This window comes from Cuculus canorus, chromosome 3 (assembly GCF_017976375.1).
Source record: "Cuculus canorus isolate bCucCan1 chromosome 3, bCucCan1.pri, whole genome shotgun sequence".
Lineage (NCBI taxonomy): Eukaryota > Metazoa > Chordata > Aves > Cuculiformes > Cuculidae > Cuculus > Cuculus canorus.
This window is the reverse complement of record NC_071403.1, coordinates 81614291-81640394: the sequence shown is the minus strand read 5'-3', so window position 1 is coordinate 81640394 and position 26104 is coordinate 81614291. Positions and strand designations below refer to the sequence as shown.

Here is a 26104-nt window from a genome sequence, read left to right as displayed (position 1 = left end):
AGCATCATTAGCACACCATAATTTTGCTTCTTACATCTGAATGAGAAAACAGAAAGGCAAGCATGACAGAAATGAGAGCAGGAATAAGATAGGAACTCTCTTGCTGCATCCACCTTCATCAAACACAACGCATAAATTTTGAAGGGGTCTGCAGCATTAAAAAGCAGTTAAGTTTCTCCTCTTCCACTTCTCAGCACTGGAATTACTATTGTTCTTGGCCTATTACCCTCGTTTAAGTTGAAGGGGCACAGTTTGTATGTGTTCCTGGGGATCAAATCAGTTCAAGGAGAGCAAAGTACTTTCATACACTAAACTAACATGTAGTCTGGACTAAGTCTTGTTGCTGTAACACCAGAGCCAAGGGAAGTCAAAGGTTTCAGTGGGAAATGGACAGGACCAAAGTGGAACACGCCACTGCCCACAAAACATGTAAGAAAGAAATGGCCAAGAGTTGAGAAGAATATCACAGAATACTGAGCCACCACCACGTCTTCACCAAATTATCTGCACCAAAAATGCTAGAATACATCCTACATTTCACACCCGGACTACAAATTGGCACAGATTCCATTAGATATCAGGGAGTTAGTAAAAAGCATTACATGATTTCAAAATAAGAAGGCAAATCAAGTATTATATATATATGTACGTGTTTTAATTAATTTTAAAAATGGTCTACATTTAAGGATAGAGTTCAAGGGTTCCCTTACGGTTTTTCTATTACATTAGATTATACCTGAATAATCTGCATAGTAACTTAACATGTCTGTTCTCTTCTTTTTTTTTTTGTTTCACTGTGAAAACATCGGTTGCAGGTAGCAATGTAACATCTCAACGACAATCACAATACGTGCAGGATGTCCAGCCAGAAGCATTTCTCAGTTGACTTGCAGTAGCATGGCACTTGAACATTTGCGTATCAATACCCTTTTTATTTATTTATTTTTAAGCTTTAGTTTAAATGTGGCTCAAGAAGCAAAACCAAAAGTTTCTTCGCTCAGCCTCAAGCACAAGGTCAGCTTCTCAGCTGGCTGTTATCTGTTGTACTGGAGTTGCTCCAGTTTACACCAGCTTGAGGTTCTGTTCTTTTGGTTTGTTTTTTTTTTCTCAAAACACAGTTGTTGTTGCCTTCGTGCTTCCCTTAACATAAATGCAAACTGCAGGAATGTGGTTGGAGTCCTTTAGTTATAGGACCTTACTGCAGTCTGTTCGATGGCTCTGTCCCCTCGCCCTGCTCCCTTCATAGATGTGAACAGAGAGGGCTGAACGCTGCTAAGAGCAGCACACTGGGGAGGTACGAGTCCCTTTTTGGGGGGGAGGAAGGAACAATTCCAAAAAGAAAAATAGCAAATTTTGCCCCCAGTGTTAAACTTTGACATGTGAAGCATTTCTGTTTCCAGATGATCAGCCCAGCTGCTTAAGAAGGTATTCACATCACCTACTGCCAAAAACACCCCCCTAAAATCAGATGCTCCAACTCTTCTTACAGAGACGGCTACGTCTTTGCACTGACTAGACTAAAGCCTAACCTCAACTTGGGTGTCTCCAGGAAATACAATTAGGTGTTGTGAATACCGTCTCTCGCCCCACCTAACCTTTCCTCATCCTTAGAAAAAAGTGCTTTTGCTTTTTCTACCTGATAAATATTTGGGCCCTTCAGTCCTGTCCCCTATCCCATGTGTTTGTACTGAGATCTGTCCCGAGGAATCTGCACTTGGTTGGCTGTCAGCTTGTGGTGGATATGGTAAACGCAGAGGGTTATCACGATGACCAACCCCAGTATCAGGCCCAAAATCAGAGGCAGGGTTTCTTCTAACTGCTCCCTCTGGTCCACCGGGCACTTGTGTTCTGCAGGGAAAGCAAGGAAAGGGAAGAGAGAAGTGAAGGAGACATTGCAAATCGGAACTCCCGCTGCAGTAGTGAATTGACCTCCCTGGAGTCACAGCTCCACTCTGGGGTCCCCCTGCAGCACAAACAGCCGCAGCAGCAAGGAGAGACAGCAACCGTCACCAGAGCCCCAGGGAGAAAATCAATTGCTTTGGACGAAAGTGAAATCACAGTCACAACACAGGGTTCGGAGGGAGAGGTAACCCCTATCAAACCAGCCAACACACTGGGAAAAAAACACTGTCACGTCCATATGCTCCTCTTCAGGCCTCTGCCACCCCAGACAGCAATAGCCTTGTCGGGGACAAGACAGCAGAATTACAAGTTTCCTGACCATGGCTGAAGATCTGCTTTGTTTACTTAGTTACAGAGTCTATAAATACAATATCGTGAGACCCCAACATCAAGTTGAAAGTCCTTAATCCTGCATCAGACTTATCCTGCTCGTCATCTTCCCCCTCTACCTGCAAGCTGACAGAGATCTAACAGCATCGTTCCCAAGGCAAGTTCACTAGCACTAGGAGAGCACGTGTGTTTGTGGTCAAACACCACCCTGGGACCCCACCTTTCTTGTCAAATACAGCAAAGGATGAGCAGAAACAACACAATCCCTCCCAGTGTTTTCCTTCCTGGTCTATAACTCCCTGTCATAGTGTAATAAACCATTAGAAAATAATGATAATAATAATAATAACAACAACAATAACCACTACAATGGGAAAACACTTCTCTATTTAGCTTGCAAAGGCATGGGCACCAAGGTTAGGAAACATGTTATGCTGGCAATCCAGCTTCAGCAACCTTATGCTTCCAGAGCCTACTGCAGGCCTGAATGACAGGATCACAATTTACTTTTTAGCCCTGCAGGACTTTCTTATCCGTGCTGATGGACCAGCAGAGCCAATGCTGCTGAGATGGGGCTGCCAGAACAAAAAGAAGAAAAATGCCGACTTGGGAGGGATATGGTTATGGGGTAGAGGAGGGACAGTGCTCTGGCCACTGGATCATCTTCTTCACAGCATTAAAATGGTGCTGAAAACAATGGGAAAAAGCCATTAGTAAAACTACCAAAAGGCTGCATGTTAGACGAGCAAATACAAAGGACACCACTAATTCCTCCCATCACTGTCCAGATGGGTTCCCCAGGCAGCTGACTGCAACACACAGGGATCTGTGATCACCATGAACAGCAAACGCTCTACAAATCTAACGGCACGTGGCGAAGAGCAGGGAAAAACCTAGAGACCCCCCCAGGCCCATGCAGGAGGTGACAGCAAGGGTGTATCTCCAGCAGTGCTGGCACCTCTGGGAGCTCCGCTGCCTCCCGGCATGGAGCCATCCGCCCAATACCAGGCTTGCAGCGATGAAATCAGGAAATGTTTTGAGCTGTAAATGAAGTGAAACAAAAAAAGCAAAAGTGAAATGTAGTTTAACAAGAAAAAAAAAAAAGATGTCCTTTTCGATTCCAGTTGCTCACTGTTTCACCAGAGGAGTGATTAATCACCAGGACTGTGTTACGGGCGATCCAGCAACTGCTGCAATGCAGGGGTTTTGTTTGTTTGTATTAAGGAGGAAGGGAAAAAAGCCCTGATTATTATTTAGCTCCCAAAATCAGGCTACTAGAGCTTAACAAAATTCTTCCTGGTTTAGGATGCTAAGGCCTGAACAGACTGGTGATGCCAAGGCAGAGACACGGTGGTAGGTTGGCATCCCTGGACACAACTGCGGGAAAAGCTACACACATAGCAATGCCATGGGTCCAGAGACGCTCCAACCCACTCGGTCCACTGCCCGTGTGCTGATGCGTAAAGCAGCAGCTCTCCTATGGGAAGGATCCATGTTAGAGGAGCTCCTGTGCATTCACCACGCAGCTACAACAGCCCGATGCGCCAGGGTGTGCTGAGGTGCCCATCAGCAGTGTTTTAGTTCAGCCACTGCAATCTCCTCCTGCAGGCTCTAATTTTTGCTCTGAAAGTGGTTTAGCGACAGAAAATTGAAACAAGCCTGCTTTAAACCCAACCGAGCACATTCACCTCTGCCCAAACACAGCAGGTTTGACCATGCACCTTTCCTTAAACAAGAACGACGCTGCGTTTGCAGAACAGGGTGAATGCATGGTCTGCAGCCAGTGAAGAAAGACAAAGCTAGAAGCACCAGTGCTGTGCCACAGAAGGACCAACCCAACTCTAAAGCGCCTGCTTGAAATATTTGAATTCCCACCTTTTGCCTCAGCAAAGTGGCTGCAGAGCACAAAATGTGCCAGAGGACATGGCCAAAGCTCCAGTGTCCATGGACATTTCAGTGTCTGAATCACAGCTCAAAAAGGTGTCAATTCCTGCAAGCAGCCAAGGAAGGTGGTTCTTTATCCTGACACTTTTGAAGAGGATTAAAAGAAAAAAAAAAAAAAATAGAAGCCCACAGTTAAAATTAAAGCAAAGCTCTCAGCCTCCAGCAGCATATCCACAAATCCTCCTGCTCTCCCCAGCTGGACCCAGCTACACCTCCCTGGGCAGAAAGTGCTCTGCCCCAGCAGTGAAAGCAGCCTTGCACAGCAGCCCCTCCAGCCCTAGCAACACCTCTTTGCACTAAACACATCTATTTTCTCCTTTTGGAGCAGACCACCAAAGTCTGGGCTCTTTGGAAAGCACAGGGGAAATGGAAATAGAGCTGGGGGGGACCCAACATGGAGACACAGGCGAGTGCTAAGGACAAACACATTTACAGTGGAACTAAGGCTCTCCAGATGCTTCCTGCTAGGAGGATGAATTTAGTATTCTGACATTAATATGAAATTTAAACACAACATTTTACCACAAATAAAAATATTTTCATATTTATAAACGTACTTTAATATCTATATGTTTTTTTTTACCCCAAGGGTTCAAAGCACTGCGTAGGTGCCAAGATTCAAAACATTGTGGGGGGATAGGTAACAGGTTCCTGGCCTATAAGCAAAGGAACAGTAGGAGAGGAGAATGGTTTGCATGAAGTCCACAGCTGACAAATTCAGACACTCAATCCCATCAAGCACAGTGTGACCGGACAGGCTGGTCGATGCACGGCAAACAGAACACCGCTGCATAGGGCAATGCTGCGTATTTTAAATCAATGCCTTCTGCAGCGAAATAGCCTTTTCCATCAATTTTTTCCAAGTATTTTGCTTTAGGTCACAGGGACCTCAGCATCTGCCTAAATCATTGCGTTCTACCCTCAGACAAGAAAAGCAAAGAGGTGCCTGGCAAATTTTAACTATGTGAAAAGTTCAGGTGATGCCGGGAGTTTTGCTGCATCCCAAACCCCACAGAGTCACCTCTTCGCTGGAAAGGCATTGAGCCCAACTTGTGCCACCTCACAGACCTGATCCTTTTGAACAAAGGCTGCTGGCTGATACAAAGAAGGCATTTAGGTAGGTTTCTCATTGTTCTTTTGTGCTGTGTTTCCTCAGACACTGTGCAGCACCCAGGCTCACGTACCGCCACGGTTTCTATGGTGAGTGCTCGTCCAATTTCAGTATTAGACTACAAAACCCCCCAACAGGCCCATTTTCTTGTTTCAGCATCCTTCTGCAGAACAAATAGCAGCACGGCAAAAAAATCAGCAGTTCCCCGCAGTCACAATCGCAAGCCTGAGGAATGGTGCAGGGGGTGTTCAAAGGGACGGAAAAACAGCCCAGTTGTGTCTGGCGTGATAGGATGGATTTTTGAGATGGGCATTGATAAGCGATTAGCTTAAAAAAAGAAAGAAAGAGAAAAAAGACTGGGTGCTCTCTTAAATGTGGCCGCGTACCTTGGAAAGAGGAGCTACTTGGTGCCAAGGATGCCTAAGAAAACGTGGCCCTTGCTTGGGGTGGCTCAGAGGGAGATGAGACCTCCCAGGATCCTGGTCTCTAATTTTCAGCCTTTTTATCCCTTTGTATTTGCATTTTGCATTATTTTGATTAAAATCAAAAGAAATAAAAATGTGTGTGGTTCTTTCTTTAACGTTCTCCTCTCGTTCTCTTGATCCAGCTCTTTTTTTACTGATCATTTAAGCTGAAAAATGTACACACATTTCCCCATTTAAAATAATAAAATTTCCCAAGCTCTGAATGAAAAAAAAATGTTCTGCTGCTTCTGTATTCAAAAAGGTACCTATTTATGTACGTATGCATTTGCAAGGGCTGTAAGTAATGTCTTAATTTTTTTTTAAAAAAAAAGATATTCTGTCACATGAGTTTAAGCATTCAACAGAAAAAAAAAAAAAAAACAACAAAAAAAGAGCAATCCAATCTCTCCCTACAAGCTTTTTAATCTATTCCAGACAGGACTGTGTCACAACTAATGACAAAACATTTCTCCCCTTTTCTTTGTGACAAAAGGGCCCTGACCCTCCTGCATCTCCGCGACTCCTCTGCCCTAGCGGGTCTCTTTGCCTATTCTAGAATATTTTAAAATGTTCTGTAGCTTGTTCAAAATTAATAGGAATTTTACATAATTGGAAATTAATGAACCAAAAAGGAGAAGGCTAATTACCGTAATTTAAGATTGGCAGTGATTCTCAGACCCCACAAAGGATCATGTTTTGCCATGCATGTGCTGAGGACAGGCTGGTGGGGACGTGCCGCTGGGAAAAGCAGCAGAACCCCGCATGAAGCTTCACTGAGAAACGACCTCTTGGGCATTTCAGACCATCCTCTCCAGGTGCTCTTTGCTATTTAATTTCCAGTGGAATTAAATAAAGAGCATCACTGAACAACAACAGCAACAAAAAGTAATCAGAAAGCTTGACAAAGAAAGAAAACATTCTTTCCTCAGAAGGAGGAGTTTCCTACATTTTTGAAGATTTTTAAACCAACTGGGTCCCCTTGTGTCCTGGATTTAAATTAAAAAAAAATCAAACTACAACAACAAAGAAAAAAAACCCACACGATTACCACCTGATACAAAAGAGCATACCACGAAAAACACAAGTTCATCCCTTTGGCAATGAACCCCGAGTTGGGTTGCTTCAACTGTGAGCTCTGGGACTTCACAAGTTTGGCATCACAGAGACAAAACAGCTAAAATTGAGTCCAGACTTGCATATTTTAAATGTGCTTTTCTGAGCATCCAAGATCTGCCTAGCCAAAACCTGACCATAGGATCCACAGGAGGAGGGAGAAGATTAAAATCTGCCAGCAAAAATGATAAAATATGCTACGAAATTCTACTTTTTTCTCCCTGTAGCCTATGCAAGACGTGGTACTACTTCAACAGAAAAATATATGCATTTATTTGTGCGTAGAGATGAAACCTATTCCATACTACGCTGGCCTTGCTATGAGTAATTCAGCCACGCAGAGCTCTGCTGGAGCCAGCGTACATAATAGCATGTATTTACTACATCAGCTACAGGAATGTGAGTCATGAGTGGAAGTGCTCGGCTCTATAGTCAGTGCCGGTTTTTGACTGTGTTCTAAAAGATTTCCCACATGTAAGATAATAAAGCCCCGTGTTTTTAATGCTGCATTTGAAAATACCACCACCATTTTCTAGCATGTTATTAAAATACTGTGCTAGTACAGATTTTACTTGCATCCTGTTATAATAACAGTTAAGCAATTTGCTAGGATGGCACTATAAAAAAGTGCCCCTCAAAGCCCTAATTCAGGTGAATATGTTTACACTCCCTCATTCAATCTGATGGAAAAGGCAGAGGGAAGCTGGGGAGGAGAAGCAGCATGGGTTGGTTCCTCAGGGTAAAAGAAAGCAAAATGTGCAGGAATTCTGCCCCATGGCAGTGTCGCTGCTAACTTCAGTACGACTCTGATACAAACAGCACGCATTAGCTCACATTTTCTTTTGCCCACAATAAACATTAAAGAAACCTAAGAGGAGGAACAGCGTCCCATGTGTGTGGCACATGAGGTACCGCTGAAGCCCCCGTTACACCTCTTCACCCTTGCAACGAGTATTAAATCAAACTGAAGCCAGCAACATGCATTGCAATTACTTCCCACCACAGCCCCAAGCTGTGAAAAAAGATGTTCTGCGTCCTTAAAAGGCTCCTGGAGCTGTACCAAAGCACCTTCTGTCCTGCAGAGTAGACTCCTAAGCCTTGCAGGGCTCCTCATGGACCAGGCAGTTCTGGATTGTGCCGGCAACCTAGCTAAGTGAGTCCTTAGAGAAGCCAATGTATGTGCAACAACAGATGATGTTTTGACCAAACAGCACCTGGGCTGAATTAGTAAAGGCTTCTGGGCTACCACGGAAGCAGGGAAAAGGTTGGAGGGGTTTCAGGGAGCACAGACAACCCACTGGAGGGAGGAGAAGGTGTCCTGATAAAGGTGGGACCCAAATTCCTCCAGTACATTATGGCACCCCCAAAAGCTTGTAGTAGCACCAGAATCTCAGGGATGCAGGACACGCCTTCACCCCGCATCTTACCTTCACTGAAGACAAAATCTGCGGTGATGTCAAAGGGCTGGATGCGCACTTCCGACAGCAAGAGCTGCACAGACTTCTGGTGGTCACTGGAGATGAGGGAGATGGTCTGCTGTGCCTGGCACTCATAGGACTTCCCAGCCGGGGTGACGAGGGCAGAAAGCCGGTGCGAATTGGCCGTGTGCTTCCCGGCTGACCGAGGGGCAGAAACAGTAGAGGTCAGGTCCCGTCTCTGGGGCATCGATGTGACTTTATTAACAAAGCTAATGAATTGAACACAAAGGATATGCAAGTGTACGTGCAACACCGCGGCTGCGTGACCCACGGCTCTTAAAACAGCGTTCTCTCCTGGGGTGGAACCATGCTTTAGGCACGACAGCCTAGCATAGCCAGGGCCGTTGTCGCACTGGAGTTGCCCGTCCACACACATGAACGGACGGCTGCTGTCATGAAGGGGAGAGATGGATTTGCCACTGCCAGCTACATTCCCATCGCAGGACTTGAAGTCCCCAAAGTTGGACGAATGGTTTCTACTGATGCACACACAGGTTTCGGTCTCAGGCTGTGCCTGTACTCCCTATATTCAGGAAACAGCAATTCCTGCAGCTGCATTTGGACTCTGAGTTCAGATGGGAAAGAGCAACGCAATTTGCGGACCTCACTACAAAGTAAAACAGGCCGCAACGCCTCTCCTGAAAACACAATATGACCATTTCATTCAAGTATGGATCGCGACAAAATATCTTCCCATCCCATCAAGCTCGTTTTATAAATGGAGGCTGAATGCAGCTCAGCAAGGTGGAATGAGGAATGCCCTCTACTTCCCACTCTGCTGCAGCCCTTTGTTCTCCTCCAGGAGCACAGAAAAGCGATCGGTGTTTCGCATTTGCAGAGGGTGATGAGACATAGCCACCACCACCTTTTCAGGACACAAACAGTAGAAACACCAGTGGGAGAAATAGTTCCAAGTCCAGTGTGTCCTACACCACCAACTCTTAACATGCCATTCACTTGAGTTTGACAACCCTGAGGAAGAACAACTTGCAAATGACAGGGTTTCAATTTGCCATACAATCAATACCAGACAACCCATTTCCGAGCAGAAACAGCATAAAAAAACCCCCAAAAAACAAAATGAAAGGCAAAAGAAAGGAAACTGAGGGAGAAAAGAGGAGGCTGTTGCGTGTGGAGGTGTGTAGAGCATGAGTATTAATGTTGATCTCATCGTTCTTGGGAAACCGCTGCTTTCCCACCTATTCAACCATCATCAGACCCGAGGAGATAATTAACCTTAAAAAACGTTGCCCACGGGAGAGGAGATGGACCCCTGCCCACTCCCTGGAGCCCCTGGTCCCACCGGGAAAGCAGGGCTCTCCCTCCCAACTGCGGGGGCTTAGTAAAAGGGGGATTGGAATTAATACATGGTTTGGAACCAGCAGGCGGTCCCGCCTCTGCCAGGTGGGTTTAGGGTTTCCTTTCCCCCCGTTAAACCGCATCTCCCCCCCTCCCCGCCCCCCCCGGGGCGCTCACGGCTGACGGCGTCCTTGAAGTAGGTGCGTTCGGAGGTGTCGTAGGTGAACTGGATGCGGCTGAGCCTCCAGAAAGCCTCCTGCCCCCGGGACGTGTTGTGCCCCTCCTGCGGGACAGGGCGGGTCAGGACCCCGGCAGCGCCGACCCCCCCAGCCCCCGCCGCCCCCCCGGGCAGCCCCGCTACCTTCAGGAAGAAGAGTTTGAGGGTGTAGGCTTGCTCCAGCCAGGAGATCTCCAGCTCCGACTCGTTGGTGCCGCACTTGCCCTTCATCTCGGCGCCCCGCGACAGCGGGATATCGGCTTGCTCCGTGATCAGCTGCGAACGGGGCACCGGGGCTCAGGGGGGGAATGTCCTCGCCGGGGACAAGGGGCCGTCCCCGAGCCCCAGCGGAGCCGCCCGCCCGCTCCCCGCCGCCCCCCGGGCGCCCCGCTCACATCCACGTAGTTGCTCGCCCACACGTCGTAGGGGACGACGAACTTGGCGGCGAATTCCGCCATCAGGCACGTCGTCCTGTTCTCCCGCACCACGAAAATGTCCTTTTCGGGGTTAGGAGAGAGTCCGGAGAGGTTTTCCACCTCCTGCTCGGCGGCCAGGCGAGCCGCGGCGTCTGCGGGAGGAGAGAGAGAGGGGGGAGCGCTCGGAGGAAGCCCCGAAGCCTCCCGGGGCTCCCCCCGAGCATCGCCCTCCCGAGCCGCTCCTGTCGCGATAGAGCGGGCGGAGGAGGAATGGTGGGGGCTGTCTGGGCGCCTGCCCTATCGCGACAGGGCTCCGTGTCGCGGTACTCACGCAAGAGGAGCAGCATCCCCGGGAGGCGCCCCCCGGCCATCCTCCCCGCTGGTGATGCTGCGGGAGGGTCCGCTCCGGAGGGGAAAGGATGGAAAAGAGAGAGAGGAAAAAAAATTATATATATATATATAATTAAAAAAAGAAGGAAAGGCGAAGCAGCTCCTTCCCCAGGAGCCGCACGAGCCCTGTGCTGCGGAGCGGCGGGAGGAGGGACGGCGAAGAGCGAGTGGGTGTGCGGGAGGAGGAGCGGGGCGGATGGAGGCGCCGAGGGACGGGGCAGCGGGGAGGAGGGAGGGATTCCCACCCCCGCGGAGGGGCTGCGGGGATCCCCCCTCGGGGGGAGGGAGCCGGGAGGGGGGTCCCCTCTGTCGGATTGTGTCTCTTTGGGTGCCGCGGGATAGCGGCGGGGGATGCGCTCCCGTCCCCAACAAACCGGGACAGCGCGGGGATGGAGGAGGGGTGAGCTCTGCGGAGCGGCAGTAATTTCGGGGCAGGCGAACAGCTGCTCCGTGGTTTAATTTAGACAGAAACGTGCGGCTAATTTTTTTTCTTTTTTTTTTTTTTTTTATACGTGGGAAGGTCAGAAGCAAAACTCGGCAGCGTTTTGGCGTTTTGGAAGCCTGAGCGCCGGGGGAGGGCTCGACACGCGGTGAAAAGATACCGTGAGACGAAACGAAGCGTCGCGGAGCGGCGGGGGCGCTCCCAAAGCGCCGGGAAGGGGCGTGAGAGCAACCCAGCCCGTGTGGGAGCACCTCGGGGAGGCTGCCGGGCCGGGAAGAATTTATCCCTGCCCGGGACCAGGGAAGAAGGAGCCGCGAGGCGGGTGGATAAAGGGGCTCACCCCGAGGAGAGGGCAGGGATGCGGCGCGGCCGGAGCGCCCAAGGGGGAGATTCGCTTTATTCCCTACAAAACGTGTGTTTCCCCCCCTCAGACGGGACGAGGGGGTGAAACGGCCCCCCAGGCTCCTCGGCAGAGGAGTTTAGGGGAGGAGCAGGCGTTTCGCAGCCCGCAGCGCCCGGCTCGGTTCCCAGGTGGTGGGAAGGGCTGCCGGGGGGAGAGGAGACCGTGGAGCGGAGCTTGGGCTCCCCGGGACCTCGCCTTTCCCCTCTGCCGGGAGATTCGGCGTTAAAGCGTTATTCCCGTCTCTTATCGGGAGTTTTTAGGGCTCCCCGGTGCGCTGCCCCCGCCCGGCGCTCCCGCGGACCCGAGTCCCAGCGCGGACACGGAGCCCCTCTACACAGGAGATTTCTTTTCGTCAAAAGCCACAGGGACGGCCGATGTTGGGTGCCTGTGATGTTACGGGGATTCGATAGCAATTCGCATGTCTAGTTCAGGAAAATGAACCCGAAGGAAACGGTCCAAAGCTTTGCGAAGAGAGGGATTGCGAGGTGAGTCTCTCTGCCAGGGCACGCCTGCAGAGAGGGGCTTCTTGGTGGGAAATAGCTCTTTAAAATATAAGCAGATACAAAATTTCGTATGTTCCTTCTGTAACTATTCCGTTGAAATTCCCTTTTCTATCTGCTGTACGTATTAAATATTTTATTCTTGCTCTTCTCCTCTCTCTCCTGTTTCGTGATAGAGTCATTCCTGCCCCGCAAAACCGAGCCAGACCTGTGTCAGTCGTGATACAGGATCAACGTGCTGATAATAGTTTCAGAGGACTACATACTGGGAAAAAGAATAATTTTCTATATGAGGGTCTTTGACTTCAACAGTCTGTACTTGTGTGATTTTAATGCCTGGCTTCTTCAGCTCATTCACTGATACCTCAGTGTTTAATTACCCTCTGTTTCCTCCTCTAGCCCCCTATTTAACTTCCTTATTTTCTACTTTTTCCGAGGTTTCCAGGTAGCTTGTCAAATAAAATAAATATATGACCCTGAGCAGCTGCCCTTGCATCCAGCCTGTGCAGAAGGATAGCACACGGAGGGAGCTGGGAGAGAGCAGCTGTGTTAGAGACACAGGCAAGCCTGACCCACAGCCCCCCGAGCCCTGCGGCACAGAACTCTGCTCTCCTGGCACCTGCCAGCTGCAGAGCACAACAAAAAAAAGCCTTTCAACTTCAGTGACAATCCTCACTCCCAGCCTGCAGAGCTCTGTTTATCCCGCTCTGCATGGCAAAAGAAGGGAAAGGCCTAAGATTTGCTAGCACCGAGAAAGCCCCCAAAAATTGTCAGAGTAGGAAGGTGTCACCCAAGGGAGCCAGTGCAGCATTAGCTGACCCCAAATGCTGTAATGGGGGCCAATTTATGGTCACAGATTGGACTACCTGGAGCCAGCCCTGTAGCACACCCTTCCCTCAAGGTGTGGAGACTGAGTATCTCCGCAGGCTGAATCCCCCCTGCTAGCCCTCAGCTACCAGGCAGCAGGAACTCTTACCAGTCAACTTGCAGGGAGCGTGCGGTACGTCCCTGGGAGTGGGGTTTTACAGCCAAGTGGCTCTGGGATGCGTCTGCCACTGGCAGTGGGTTCATAGGCAGCCCGTGGGCAACAGCATGTGGAATCTGCAAGGAAATCAGCCCCCAAAGTGTATTTTGGGTCTCTGGCAATACAGTCTGACAGCGCTGACAGCACTTGAGTGAGGTGGGAGTTAAACAGACAGCCCCCCCCCCCCCTTCGAAACAGTCAAGTTAATGATGAACCCCCAAATGCCTGTGAGCCCGGGGTGTCATGACCCTCCTCATCTCAGCTGCACTGAATTTATCTGAAGAGATTCAGAGAGGGAGAGTCTGCTGCTTCTCTCCATGAAATTTCAGTGAAGCGGAATCCATCACCCCGGCAGAGAGTGACATTTGGAACTGTTTTAACTCAGTATCAATGTTCAAATTGATTAGCCTATTTAATCTCAATGGAAATTCTCACCTCATTACATTAGCGGCCAAACTTCAAGTATTTTTTGAATCAAACACTACTTAAGCAGTATTTCAAAATACTTAGCTGACAAAATTCATCGCTTAATTTCAAATTACTGGCTGCGTTTTACGCTAAATTGTCAATGGATGAAATATGTAACGGTTCTAGGGGCTAACTATGGAAGCCAATGCTACCCAGCTCCACGGTTTCATAGAACATTTTCCCTCTGACTTGATAAATGTCTCTCTCCTGGCTGAGCAGTGAGCAGACTTGCAAGGAGGCTGTGGACAGTATTTTCTTGTCTTCCAAATCCATCGTTTTCCCTGATGCATAGGATACTCACCAAGGAATTACGACAGGCAGGTTTAATTTTCCTCTGAGAGGGAAGTGAGCTGAACCCAAGTCCTCCATTTCCAGTTATTTCTTTAAACAGGTCATTTCCAGCCAGGCTTTAAGTACGCCTAAGAAAACTAGTAACATTCAATGCTTCACCATCCAGTTCCCTCCGTATCTGGTCTGTCATTTACTTCTCTTTACAGATAAGAAACCGCTGCAGTAGGCAACAGTATAAAATGCCACCTCAAAGCATTATCTTCATCAGCTGTGTTTTAGAAATCAAATAAACAAACAAATAAAATCACTGCCTTGTCTGAGATGCCAGATGCTGTCCAACATGCTCTGCAAACACTGCTGCTCCCAGCTCCCTCCAGCACTCAAGCCAAACTAGAGAGCAGCTCCCAGTACACAACTTGTCTTTAAAACCTTATAGATCATAAGGAGCAGCAGGTGCCTCATTAGGCTATGTGGCATCAGAACAGGAATTCCGAATAGGCATCATACGTTTGTTTAAATCCTGCGTTAAACACCTAAAGACTTCACTGACCTCTATCTCAGTTGCATTCTCAGGGTAGTTCTGCAAGGACCCATGATGCACAACCTTCTATCACTTAAAAGAAATAAGATACTTCAAATAAATAAGCTGTGACAGAAATATATTTACACTATGCACATTTTTTAAAGGAAATAAAACTTACTAAAAATTTGTAAGTAATACTACCGCCACCCTACAATTCACTACAGTCAAAACTAAAGGTTTTGAATTTTTAAGTTTTTTATTAGAGAAGTTGAAAGTTTCATTTCAGGACTGACAATAACATAATTATCTCTTTTCATTTATTTTGTTTATAGGAATATGTAGAATTTGTTTGTACAGGCATATACAACAAAGTAATTGGTGCTTAGTACATTGAAATCAGGAATCTGATTTGTTCTAAACTACCGTTTTTCCATGCAGTCATCTTTGAATTGGCAGCATGGACGAATTCCAAGCAGAATGCTTACATGCATTGTTTTGCAATATAACTACAGCAAGCTCTGGAAACATGCAAATTAACACATTAGCAAATTGTTTTTATATCTAATGGACATAAAAAGGTTATTCCTGATATGAAATTCTGAAAATCTGCATAAATACTTCTGTGTAAAATTAAATTAGTTATGTACTTTTCTTTTACTACAAGTATCAAGAATGCCCACATAATTAATATACACACATACAGAGAGAGACCTTGTTATGCTAAAAGTCTTTGTAATTAATCAAACAGTATTCTGTGCCATACATTTATTCAGTATTTACCAGCTAGTAAAATGACTGTGGTCATACAGGAGGCATTGCAGTCCTAGTAGCATTTGTATCACATGCAAACATACTCTTAGCATTTCTAAGTTTATCATGTGGCAACATGTATGTGATTTCCTACAATGTTGTGATTCTGAAGTGTATAAATACTTTTTACATTTTCACATTTACAAACTTTTTGCCAAAAGCCATTTAAACAATCTTTAAGTTACAATGAGCTGTATCTGGGATCTGCAGCAAAAGGATCAAAATGCAATTTCTATACAAGCAATGTAGGATGTAAACTTTTCTTGAAGTGCCTAATACGAAATTCCTTAGAGCACTGATCAATTTTTGGCACAAATACACTGTATTTCCCTCATGCTAACCACTGCAGTAACTTTTACAGAATATCGTCTTCTTTCAGACATGATAGAGTTGATATGGCACTTGTGAATGACATCACTGGACTGCAGAAATACCCTGTCAAGTTACTGTTACAGTTGATGAATTTGGCTGATGACTTTGTACATATTGTACTTCCGAATCTATGCAGTTAAATTTGAACTGCCTAATGTCTGCTGCCTGAAAAATACTCTGAAATATAATTAAAAATTGCCCAAACTCCTTACTATACTGATTATTACGATGACTTAGCAGAAGATCCAGTTCAGTGGGCTCGATGACACCAGGTGCTGAGCATCTGACGAGTTGTTGCTTGTTGGGATCTGGCAGCATGGGGTTTTTATGCAACGTATCACACATGAGAACACAAATGGTAAATAACATGACTTGACTACAGTTTTGTCGCCATTTGAGATGATGTTAAAAATCTCTGTCGTGTTTCAAGGCTCTGATTGTGGAATTCTGATGCAGGCAAGCTGTCTGTTGAGATACAGAAAGGAACACAGGACTGCTTTTAAAAAACTGTCTTCCTCTTCCGATTAGTGTTTTCTGAACAAAGGAAATTCTTACGGAAATCCAACAAAAGAAATTCAGTGCCCAGTGTTAAAAAAGAAATAATGCAAACTTTAAGACTTGGTGGTCCATAGCTACATTTTATATATTAAAAAAAATTACAACAAAACAAAAAAAATGAAAAAAAGCCCACTTTTCAACCCTAGCAACATTATTTTGAATTCTGCTCTTATTTTAAGGATGCTGCGTTCTCCAACTTCAATTTGCTTGTTGAGGCTTTAGACCACTGTTGCTGGCCTGCGATCCATCTCTGCTTCCAGCTTCACCATCTGCTGCATCTCCTTTGCCTGCAATTCAAAATAACCGCATGAAACGCTGCATTAGACCTTTTGTTTAAAACGAAGCATGTGTTTTATATGATAGTGTCTGAGTGAAATACAGGCAAAACACACTAAAGATACATGTAATAACATTATGTCTGCCCTCCTCCACCCCCAAATCTAATTCTGTTTTCAAAATCAGATGTTCATTCTTACGTCTACAAATTCTTGGCAAATTATTTTGGTCCTATTCCAGGACTTGTGGGTTGACTTTCTAAAGAAGTGTATGGTAAAATGCAGAAGCTCCAATTTTGGAGAACAAAAGTAAGCAGATGCCGATTTGACTGCTTCTCCTGATAGGAAATGTCTTTGGTAATGTATGCTTCATAGCTGTTGTGCGAGTACTGCAACGTGTTAGTTCCTGAAATGTTTAGAGACTTCCTCTGTGATCTGGACTTGTTTCTTTCATAAAGACAATGAATGACAGAAATCCATCAGTGTAATATCTTCCTTGCTGTAGGCAAGATTCTTTAAATAATAAGTTTTTTAATATAATCTCCATCTGGCCTGGAGATCCTTATGGTTACAGACACGGTATTTTTCACCTCAGGATTATACTACTGGTATATGTGCTCCACAAGATTACACAAATTGAATCCACCTGAAACTGTATCCAAATGTGTTGTGCAAAATATAGCAATGAATGTATGCCAGATCTCGCTGTGAATGCCTCCGGCTTTGCAAGCAGAGCTACAGCACTGTATATAAATGGTAACTGGCTTGGGAATCCCCTGCTTAGAGAGAGCTTTTCTAATTCCCTTCCTCTCCCTCCCTTTCTCTGTCTCATAGATGAGCACACACGGCACACTTACTCCTCCTGTAGCTCCGTTACAGATTAAAAGCTGCAATTTGGCTTTAAACTCTGCATTTTAAAGGAACTGGGATTCAGCATATCTTCATTTTCTCTGAGATATCTTCTTCCTCAGTCTGGGAAGTTATTTAAACCCATAGCCCAGAGCTGACCCATCTGTGTTTACAATCAAGCTTTCAAGGACTAGGACAAGTTTAGGAAGAGGCAAACTTAAAGCTAATATTTTCTTTGGTGTAACTGCTCTGTATCTGTCATGCAGGGAATAATGGCTACTGGACTTGATTGACGTGAACTATGTTCTCTCCAAAGTTGTAAATGTTGCTTAGACAGGGAACTTTGCTATACAAGCTCCTACCTAAGGAGTCACCCATTTTGGGTGTGCAAACATGTATTTGCATATGCGAAAATGGGCAGTTGTAGATCTAAAGTAATGAGATGCACAGCTATTCATTTTGCAAGGTAAACGTGGGTTTGTGCCGATGTGATATACTTGCCTTCTTGAAAAATCTAGCCCTGTACTTTCATAATCATCATCCTGGGAAAAAAGTAATTATGATAATAGCAAAGCAACTGTCATAAATATGATTAAAAATTAATCAACGCTCTCCATTTAAATGACTTAAAAGCTTGAAAGTAATGAAGAAATAATTTTAACATGAAAATATGGAAACATAATAAATAAATCAATATGAACAACCTCTTCTGAAATGTTGGCTAGATTTTGCCTGTGTGTGAAATGAAATTCCAGATAAAACAAAATACCGTGGTTGTTTCTCAGTGACTCACACATTTCATGTTTTAAGCTCATGACTTAACTACTGGTACATAGTGTCCTCTAGATATTCTGCATCCCAATGTATAGCATACAGAATTATTTTAGAAATAACTTGGTTTCAAAGAACACTTCAGTATAAGACCAGGATGCCTGGTTTTGCTAGTCCGAGGCTGGTTCAGACAGTGCATTCTGACGTGAACACACAAGCACAACACTTGAAGATGAGCCTTCCAGAAGGCAGTGCTGAGGCCACAGTGAATTCATGAAGTGAGTGGCAGCTAATGGACTCTGCTTTCAAGATGCTTGCTCTCTACTGAGATTTAAGACAGGTTAAGAACCATAGATTTTTTTCCCCCCTAGCTTAATGGATACTTCTTTCTCATTATATGTCTATAAATAAATGTTTTTAAAGCAAGTGCTGTCAGACTCAGCGGTGCAAGATACAAGTATGTTATCAAGTCAAAAAAATAATTCAGATCAGGCAATAACGCATAACTGGATGTTCAAGCCTAACGCAACTATTTCCCTTGGTAAGACAAGGGTCAATAGAGATTTTGTGTAAGTAACGATTATTTAGGAAGCCACAGCAGCACAGCAATGTGGCAAGCAGAGAATCATAAAATCACAGAATCATTAAGGTTGGAAAAGACCTCTAAGATCATAAGTACAATTGCCATACTTCACAAGGTATTGCATTTTAAAGTGCTGGCAGCCTTTCTTCTTGAAGCACTAAAAAGGTATTCCTAGCCATCTATTACTTATTTTGCAATTCTTAGTGTGGAATTACTTATCTTATTACCATATTGATGTATGTGGATATTCTTCATCTCCCTATCAGCATTAGCAGTTAATCATATGTATGTTAACACTGAAGTAGCTTTCTTAGATCGATAAGTGCTTCTCACAGACACAGTTCAGAACTCTAAGCGTATCTTTCAATAATGACAGGTAATGTACAATACACGTTAATCTCTAAATATTTCCTGTGCACATCGCTGCTCATATGCATCTGAATTTGGGACGCTGAAGCACAAAATACTGTTAATATTATGTCAGGCTCAAATATCTGTGTGCAAACAAGATTAACATTGTGTTCACTATGTCAATGGTACTTCCCAGTAGTTGCATTTACAAGGAAGGCTCCAATGATAATGATTTAATTTAGAAGGAAAGCACACTGAAGTAATAGTTTGCTTATTATACATCCATCCTACCTTGTGTTTGAGACACTGCATGACAGGATTTCAAAAGCTGTTTGTACAAAAATAATAATGTCAAAATTGAGTAATACAACAAGAAGCAAATTAAATGAATGAAAACTAACGCAAGATTGAAAAATTAATGCAAGAAAAACATACATAAACCAAAACAAATTTAAATTCATAACAATTTGTATTGAAGGCTGTTTCCACCCATAATTCTTTCCTACACTGTTTATTTGTATGAAAAATTTCTTTTGTTTGATCAGGAAAAAAAAACCCCACACTTTGAAATTTCCATTAAGCAAATACCACCTTTATCTTGATCCGGCTACCTTTCATACATCAATGTGTATAACAACAAACCCAGACCCAGTTGGGGGTTTACACTGGTGTACTTTTGGAGCTAACAGGAAGTGGTCAAAACAGCAGGTGTAACAATATATGCTCTGATGGGTCAAATTACAGTGAGTTAAAAAACTGTTAAGGACTGCCCCTGTGATGGAGGCCACCACATGCCCACAGAAAAGCGATAACTACATGTGAATGATCTTACTCCATTTAATCACTGATGGTTTAAGCTAGCCTCATCTCTGCACTGAAAGAGTATGAACAAGCTCATGTAGGCCGTTACCATCTCTCAGCAGCAGAAACTGTAACCCCAGGTGCAGGAAGTATCTAATTGCTGAAAGTGGTGACTCCTTTAATGACGTACACTTACTTCAAAGCAACCGCCCTCCCTTATACATACGGTGTTTATCACATTGTTCCCTCTTGTCCCTATGTTTTTAAAAAATGGATCCAAAGCCAATGGAAAGGAACCAGTGACAACGCTTGTCTCTGGATCAAGCCCATCATTTTCTGTCAACTAGCACAGTTACAGGGAGGTCTCTGCTGTGCTTTCTACGGTGACACTACAGATCTGCAGCCCAGCTGCTTTCCCCAGGTGCCTGCCTCCCCTGTCTTCTGATTATGTGCAGATATTACTAAGGAGACTGACTTGACAGATCCAGTCATGCTGGATGTTACACAGAGAGCATCTACAGAAATCCTGTGAGGGAACAGTCTAGTAATTTTGGTTGTTGTCCAGAAGGGAGGAGGAGTGATCAGGAGATGGAGCCATGGTGGCTGAGGCTCAGTGGTAGCAGCTGCCTGCAATCCTATGTACCATCACCCTGCTAAAAGTTACCCAGGCTGCAGCTTTTGGGGCTCTAGGACTCTCTCCTGATGATGGAAATACTTGATTTGCAAGTACTCTTCTCTTCCCTCCCACTCTACAAGATGGCTTTAATTCACACTATAGTGTCTGCCAGAGAGCTCAAGTTCTGAACAAAGACCTAAGTACCTAACCCTTGAAAGTAATGGGTATTAAGTGTACCCCTTCTCTCTCATCTCACTGAACTGCTGCGTATATTCCCCTTGCAGTTTACATTTGTGTAAGTGCAGTACTGCAAGTCTGTGCAATTATTACCGCTCTGCTGGCTCAACTAAGGGAACGGCTCAGAACATAGCGTTGCTTCAACCAGGAACAAGATTAGTATTTTCCTTTCCTTGCCAAGTAGCTTTTCAATTACCAAACAAGAAAAAAAAAACCAAACAAAAAACCCCTCATAAAGTAGCAGAAAAAGTATTTGAATTAGGAAAGGATGTAGTAGTACAGATAAAACTCCCCATGCTACTATAAAGCTCTAGACTTCAGTTCAAACCAAATGTCTCTTAAGAGTTCAGAGATGTTCTGTGCATGTTTCACCTCTACTTTCCAACCAGCATACGAAATACAAGTTCCAAAAGTACGGAAACAGATTTGCTTGAGGTACTTTTTGGGAGTAATTAAAATGGATAGGCTGGGCCTTTTCTGACTGTCTTATATAGCTAATGAGTATCAATGTGGCTGAACAGCTGAAAGGACACACTCTGGCTAAGCAGTATAGCTTTCACATGCTTATCTGAATCAAATCTGGTTCTGTGTCATCATTTAAGTCACCTCACCTCTTCATTTTAACTCCCCAAGTAGGTGAGTGACCACAAACAGGGTCATTTTCCTAAGTTCAGTAATGACTTAAGACATTCAGAAGCACTCTACTCAGCCTGGCTCTGGCTACTGTTTTCACTAGCTTGCTTTTTTTTTAAGCCTTTAAAATAAGATACCTGCTCATTCTGCTTCTCCAAGACTTCTAAATGCTCAAGTTGAACTTTTTTCAACTGATCCATTTCCTTTGATTGCTTCATTGCCAGCTGTAAGCAAAAGAAAATAATAGGGGGGGAATGTAAAGCTATTATTAATGAGTAAAGTAAAAACTTACTTGAAATATATACACTGTGTTGCCCCACTGGGATGGCACAAAGCATCACAGGAGGCTATTATAAAACTCAATCTTAAGAAATGCTATTAATATAATAATATATTTGTATTATACATAATATTACATAAAAGTAGAAAATACACAACAATGAATAGTAATTTCATTAATTTAAAATAGCTTCATCTTACACAGCTGCTAGATCTTTTACAGTACAAGTATGTGGAACAAAGCAAGGACAAATACATTTGTTTACTAGACCTGGATTCTCAACATAGAGAAATAGAAATAAATCTCCAGAAACCGTGCCCAGCAACTTTGTCAAGGTCATAGTTACCCTTTTTCTTTCTTCCAGGAACTTTTTTGTGTTGCTGCTGTTCAGTTCTCTGACTCGCCTAAAAAATGCAAATGAAGACTCATTGGAAAAAAGAAACCCAAAAGATAGAACAGAGAGAATCACAAAGTCATAAGGTATATTTTGGTTTCTTATCATCTGCACCAGGAGGCAACTATGCACCCCTCTGGCTATGTACCCGTACACTTAAAGGCTTCCAAGTACATCGACATTATGATTGAAGACTTGAAAAAAAAAATACCAAGACAGTTATGAATGAAGTTTGCTTTTTCCTTTACTCGAAAGAGGTGGAAAGAACTAAAAAAAAATGTTTAATGCATTTGTGTATCCCTTACTGCACTCTGCTTTCCATTTATTTTGCTATTTCTAACAGTGTTGCATCTCTTAACAGTGGTAACCGAAAAATCATCTCATGATTGTAAGTGAAGTTGCAGCTTAGCAATGCTATAAGTTTCTTAGCTCATATTTAAGCAAAAAGTTAAATATACAATTAATATGTATATAAAATACCTAATTGCAAAGTATCTCTTCCTAAGATTTTCATCACGAAATATAACAAAAATAGTTCAAGGAGCTGAACCAGACTAATTGCAAAGCCTGGAAACCAGAACTGCCTTCAGACTGCTTTCAAATCTGGAAACAGATTTATCTCAAGAGAAATTAGCAGAGGTCTTGCATTAACTAAGCGTACAGTTACCAAAGGCTCCAACAACTCATTTTGCCGATGAGCTAGAAGTCTGTAACACTCAAGGGACTTAGTTCACTGGGAGCAAGTACAAGTCTTTTGACCAAAATAGCCCAGTACCAAGAAGGGAATGTAAAAGGAGAAAGAATGAGCCAGATGGCAAGTCCAAAGTGAAGGGGAAACCCTGAAAGCTTATGAGACACAATCATGTAGACTCTGCTTTTACCTATTTATTTGGAAACTTAGGATAAATAGAAGAAACTTCAAATAGCTATAATGCAGAGCAATCCTCCCAAAAGTCTCAGTAACTGGTACTGGCAAGCGTCTCTCTAGTTTCTCAAGTCAATTAAGGCTGTCATCCCGAAATGTGCTGTGAAAAACCCACTTCTCCAAGTGCAGAACTGCCCTTGGTTTGCTGAGACTGGATGCTGGCCAGGTCTCCAGTGCCAGCACATAACAAGGAAGAGAGACGAGGTTCAGTTCAGGACTGGAGAAGCAACACATGCTGTTGTGGAGTACATCTCCTGCTTCTTCACTCCTCCTATTTTGCATCACCCTCTCTGCTGATTATCATCACTTTTAGCAGTCCTTCCTTCTGTTCCATCTCTCTTCCATGTTATCAGTAGATGACGAAGAAAGCCTTTCACTGGCACCACCTCCTGCGTTTTTAGTGAGGCTGACTTTCCAGTCAAATTCTAACTCCAACTAGAACTAAACCCCAGACTGCTTTTTCAGTGTAGTTCTCATTTCACTTATAAAGCAACAGCAAAAAAGTACAATGCACTTTAAGTAAAATCATTAAGTCTTATAGATGTGTTTCAGTTTAACAGTGTGATTAGACCTATACCTTTCAGTCACAGCTGATGAGCGTAAAGAATCTCTTTATTTCCTAGATTAGGGCACCATATTTATTAGAAGGATAATTACGAGAAAACCAACATTTTCCCTAAAACAGTCATGTAAAATACATTCAGCACAATCATTAGACAGTTTCCATATTTAAAAGCATGGTTTTAATAGAATTGATCCACAAGTTCACTTGTCAGCCTTTGACAGCATTCCTCCCTTCTCCAGAAGGGAGATCTGATACTTACCTCTCTCTTTCAGCTTTATTTTTGATAGATTTGTCTTGGCTTATGGCTTTGCTGTTCTCCATAGATATTTTAGCCTGGTTGGCACGCATTTCCTTGCTCTCCCTAGGCAAAACCAAACAAAGTAATTAATGTCTAAGATGGAACTGTTGTTGAGGTTGGTTTCCTGGTATTACTCTACACTGTGGTCCATTTTGGCCTTAAGGCATTAAGAAAGAGGAAAGAACAAACCATATGAAAATTACCTTCCTTTGGGTAGACTTTATACAGTTTCAGCAAGCACTCAGAAATCTCCATTTGTTCCAAGGAACATAATCAGAAGGATTAGTTTAAAACATTTTTACACTTTGAGTGTTATAAAAGAGTATAAAATACTCTGTTTTCTCGCTATTACATAAGAGTTGTCAGAGTATGAGCTACTATCAACCATTTAGCAAATGCAAATTGCCCTTTAAAACTGCCTAAAAAAAAATTACAGATCCTGCACTCAGAACATGACTGCAATATGAACAGTAATACTATTTACTAGTTATGTTATGAGCTGACAGACTTCCTTTCAAGACTTCTACTTTGCGCCTGAAAAGAGCCTGTGGTTCAGACCATGGTCAGACTTGTGCTGGGTTGCTCCTTCTGCCTCCATGAACCTTGTAGGCTTTTGTGTGAAACAAGGTAGCTTTAACAGGAGGGTGGCAATCACCTTCCAGGGTAATGTCTCCCACCATGGGGTGGAAAATATCTTTAGTGTTTCATCCACTGTAGTAGAACACCAGAAAATAAGTAAATAAATATCCTGTCATTTTAAAAAGGAAAAGAGATTGTGATTCTTTGTTGGGAGTAACAGCAGAGACGCTGTCTTTCGGAAATGGCTTAAGAACTGTGAGTTAGCAGAAGGCTTGTCATCACTCTAGGTAAGCCAGCCAAGCTCCAAACAGGCCGTCCCTGAGGGCTAGCTCTTGCTTTCTGCCTGCTTAGCATTTGAGCACTTGCAGCTCTTGTTTTTAAGTGCTTATTTAAACAGGAATTATATATGGAAATTAGGCAGCAAATAACATGTTGTAAAGTCCCCAGTAGGGCACAAGCATCTAAAAGTTACCCATCACAAGCCAAGGAAGTGCCATGTCTCTTTCCAGACGTGATCTGAAGTAGAGCACCAAACAATGACTGTTCTTAATAACCCAAAATTCTAAGTATGCACAGAAAAGAAGTGATGTGGCACATAACAGTGCTTAATTTAATGAAATGTTGTCACTACATCTTTTTCAGCTTTCTTTCATCTCTAAAAGACATTAATCATTAAGTAGCACAAGGAAACTTTGTTCCATGTGTTACATTTTCCACAGTTTAAAATTTTTATTAAAGAAATGCAGTGCTTTTTTTTTTCCTTCAAGAGTTCATAAGGTGAAACATTTCCTGAATACAGATTTAAAAGCAGTGCTATCACAGCAAAAATTAGACTAGATTCTAAAAAACGTTGCGTTGAGAGCACATTTCATTCCAACAGTTATTTCTCCAAATAAAAGCTTTCATTTTCTATACTGAATTTCAAGTAAGTTCAAACACAGTATAGTAAGAGCAGTACAGAAAGAATTTATTTTTATTACTGCGCTCGAGGATAGGAAAAAAATTAAGTGTAGGTGTTCAAATCGATTTAGCCTATTTGCATCAGATATGATTTTAGAATGAAAGAAGTTAAGAGGATTAGAGGACTACTGTGCATCACTTCTGATTTCAAAATGAGGTTTTGGCCATGGATATGGCTGAAAAGAGCCAACACATCTATATGCAATTGTTTCTCTATTCTGCAAATGATAATCTAGCTCCGATTTGAACTGGTTTTGGGTGTGTCAGGTTTTCACTGCTTGCAAGAAATTATATAGAGTATTATTAACAGAAGAAATGAAAAATCTCATCTTCTTTTTAAAATCACCAAGAAGCACTTGTAGGGACCACTCCCTGTTTCTAAAATAGTGTTTCTCAGAGATGGGGCCAAAGTTCTGGTGTCAATTCGCTGCTCAATTGTGGGGCTTCACGCTGAGTCTCAAGTTCAGCCTGTGTTGCCCTGGCCGGCAGCACTATGCTACCATTAGAGAACTCCCTCATCACTCGCAGGCGGTGGTGATGCCTGTAGCCAGAGTTAACTGGAAGAAGAAGAAACACCAGTATGGTAAAGAAAAAAAAGTGTTCTCAAAACATGCCATGTGAATTGCAAGATATAACTGATCTCCTACTATATCATACTGATATTGTTTACAACTCTGAAATTTATACAAACATGTCTTTTAAATGGATACTTAACTTCAAGCATGCAAGTCTGTCTTTGGAATTTATACTTACATTTAGGTAACATTAAAGTGCATTAACATGTTACTTCCTGTCATCAGTATTGTTCAAATGACTAGAAATCTCTTATCCTATTAAAAAATCCCAATACAATCACACAATTTTTTGCTCTCTCTCATGTTATCTTATCTGGAGCACACAATGCTTGCAAATAACAGCTTCACATTCCCAGC

General features: G+C 43.6%; 2 protein-coding genes across 8 annotated transcripts in view; both read right to left on the bottom strand.

The window, feature by feature from the left end:
* Positions 1-656: 656 nt before the first annotated feature.
* Positions 657-10841, bottom strand: LAMP5 (lysosomal associated membrane protein family member 5). Its single transcript, XM_054060921.1, has 6 exons — positions 10606-10841; positions 10254-10426; positions 10003-10134; positions 9819-9924; positions 8292-8480; positions 657-1848 (listed from the first exon to the last, which is right to left on the bottom strand). The coding sequence occupies exons 1-6, from the start codon at positions 10643-10645 to the stop codon at positions 1670-1672; spliced, it is 819 nt and encodes a 272-aa protein (XP_053916896.1). The 5' UTR covers positions 10646-10841; the 3' UTR covers positions 657-1669.
* Positions 10842-14584: 3743 nt separating this feature from the next.
* PLCB4 (phospholipase C beta 4) overlaps positions 14585-26104 on the bottom strand; it is a 205358-nt gene continuing 193838 nt past the window's right edge. For 5 of the 7 annotated variants that reach the window (XM_054062737.1, XM_054062741.1, XM_054062735.1 and 2 more), the window contains 5 exons: positions 23595-23696; positions 21798-21855; positions 21309-21395; positions 19176-19212; positions 14585-16342 (listed from right to left, as the gene is read on the bottom strand). In XM_054062737.1, the coding sequence (XP_053918712.1) occupies positions 16254-16342; positions 19176-19212; positions 21309-21395; positions 21798-21855; positions 23595-23696 (373 nt within the window). In that variant the 3' untranslated portion in view covers positions 14585-16253. The remainder of the gene's footprint in view (positions 16343-19175; positions 19213-21308; positions 21396-21797; positions 21856-23594; positions 23697-26104) is intronic. The other 2 variants (XM_054062739.1, XM_054062738.1) reach the window with 1 other exon arrangement.

Coding starts and splice junctions, on each gene's coding strand:
- LAMP5 (XM_054060921.1), bottom strand. CDS start 10,645: ATGGCCGGGGGGCGCCTCCCGGGGATGCTGCTCCTCTTGC. Junction 10,427..10,605: donor GGGGATGCTGCTCCTCTTGC/GTGAGTACCGCG, acceptor CTCCTCCCGCAG/ACGCCGCGGCTCGCCTGGCC. Junction 10,135..10,253: donor GGGCGAGCAACTACGTGGAT/GTGAGCGGGGCG, acceptor CCCCGTTCGCAG/CTGATCACGGAGCAAGCCGA.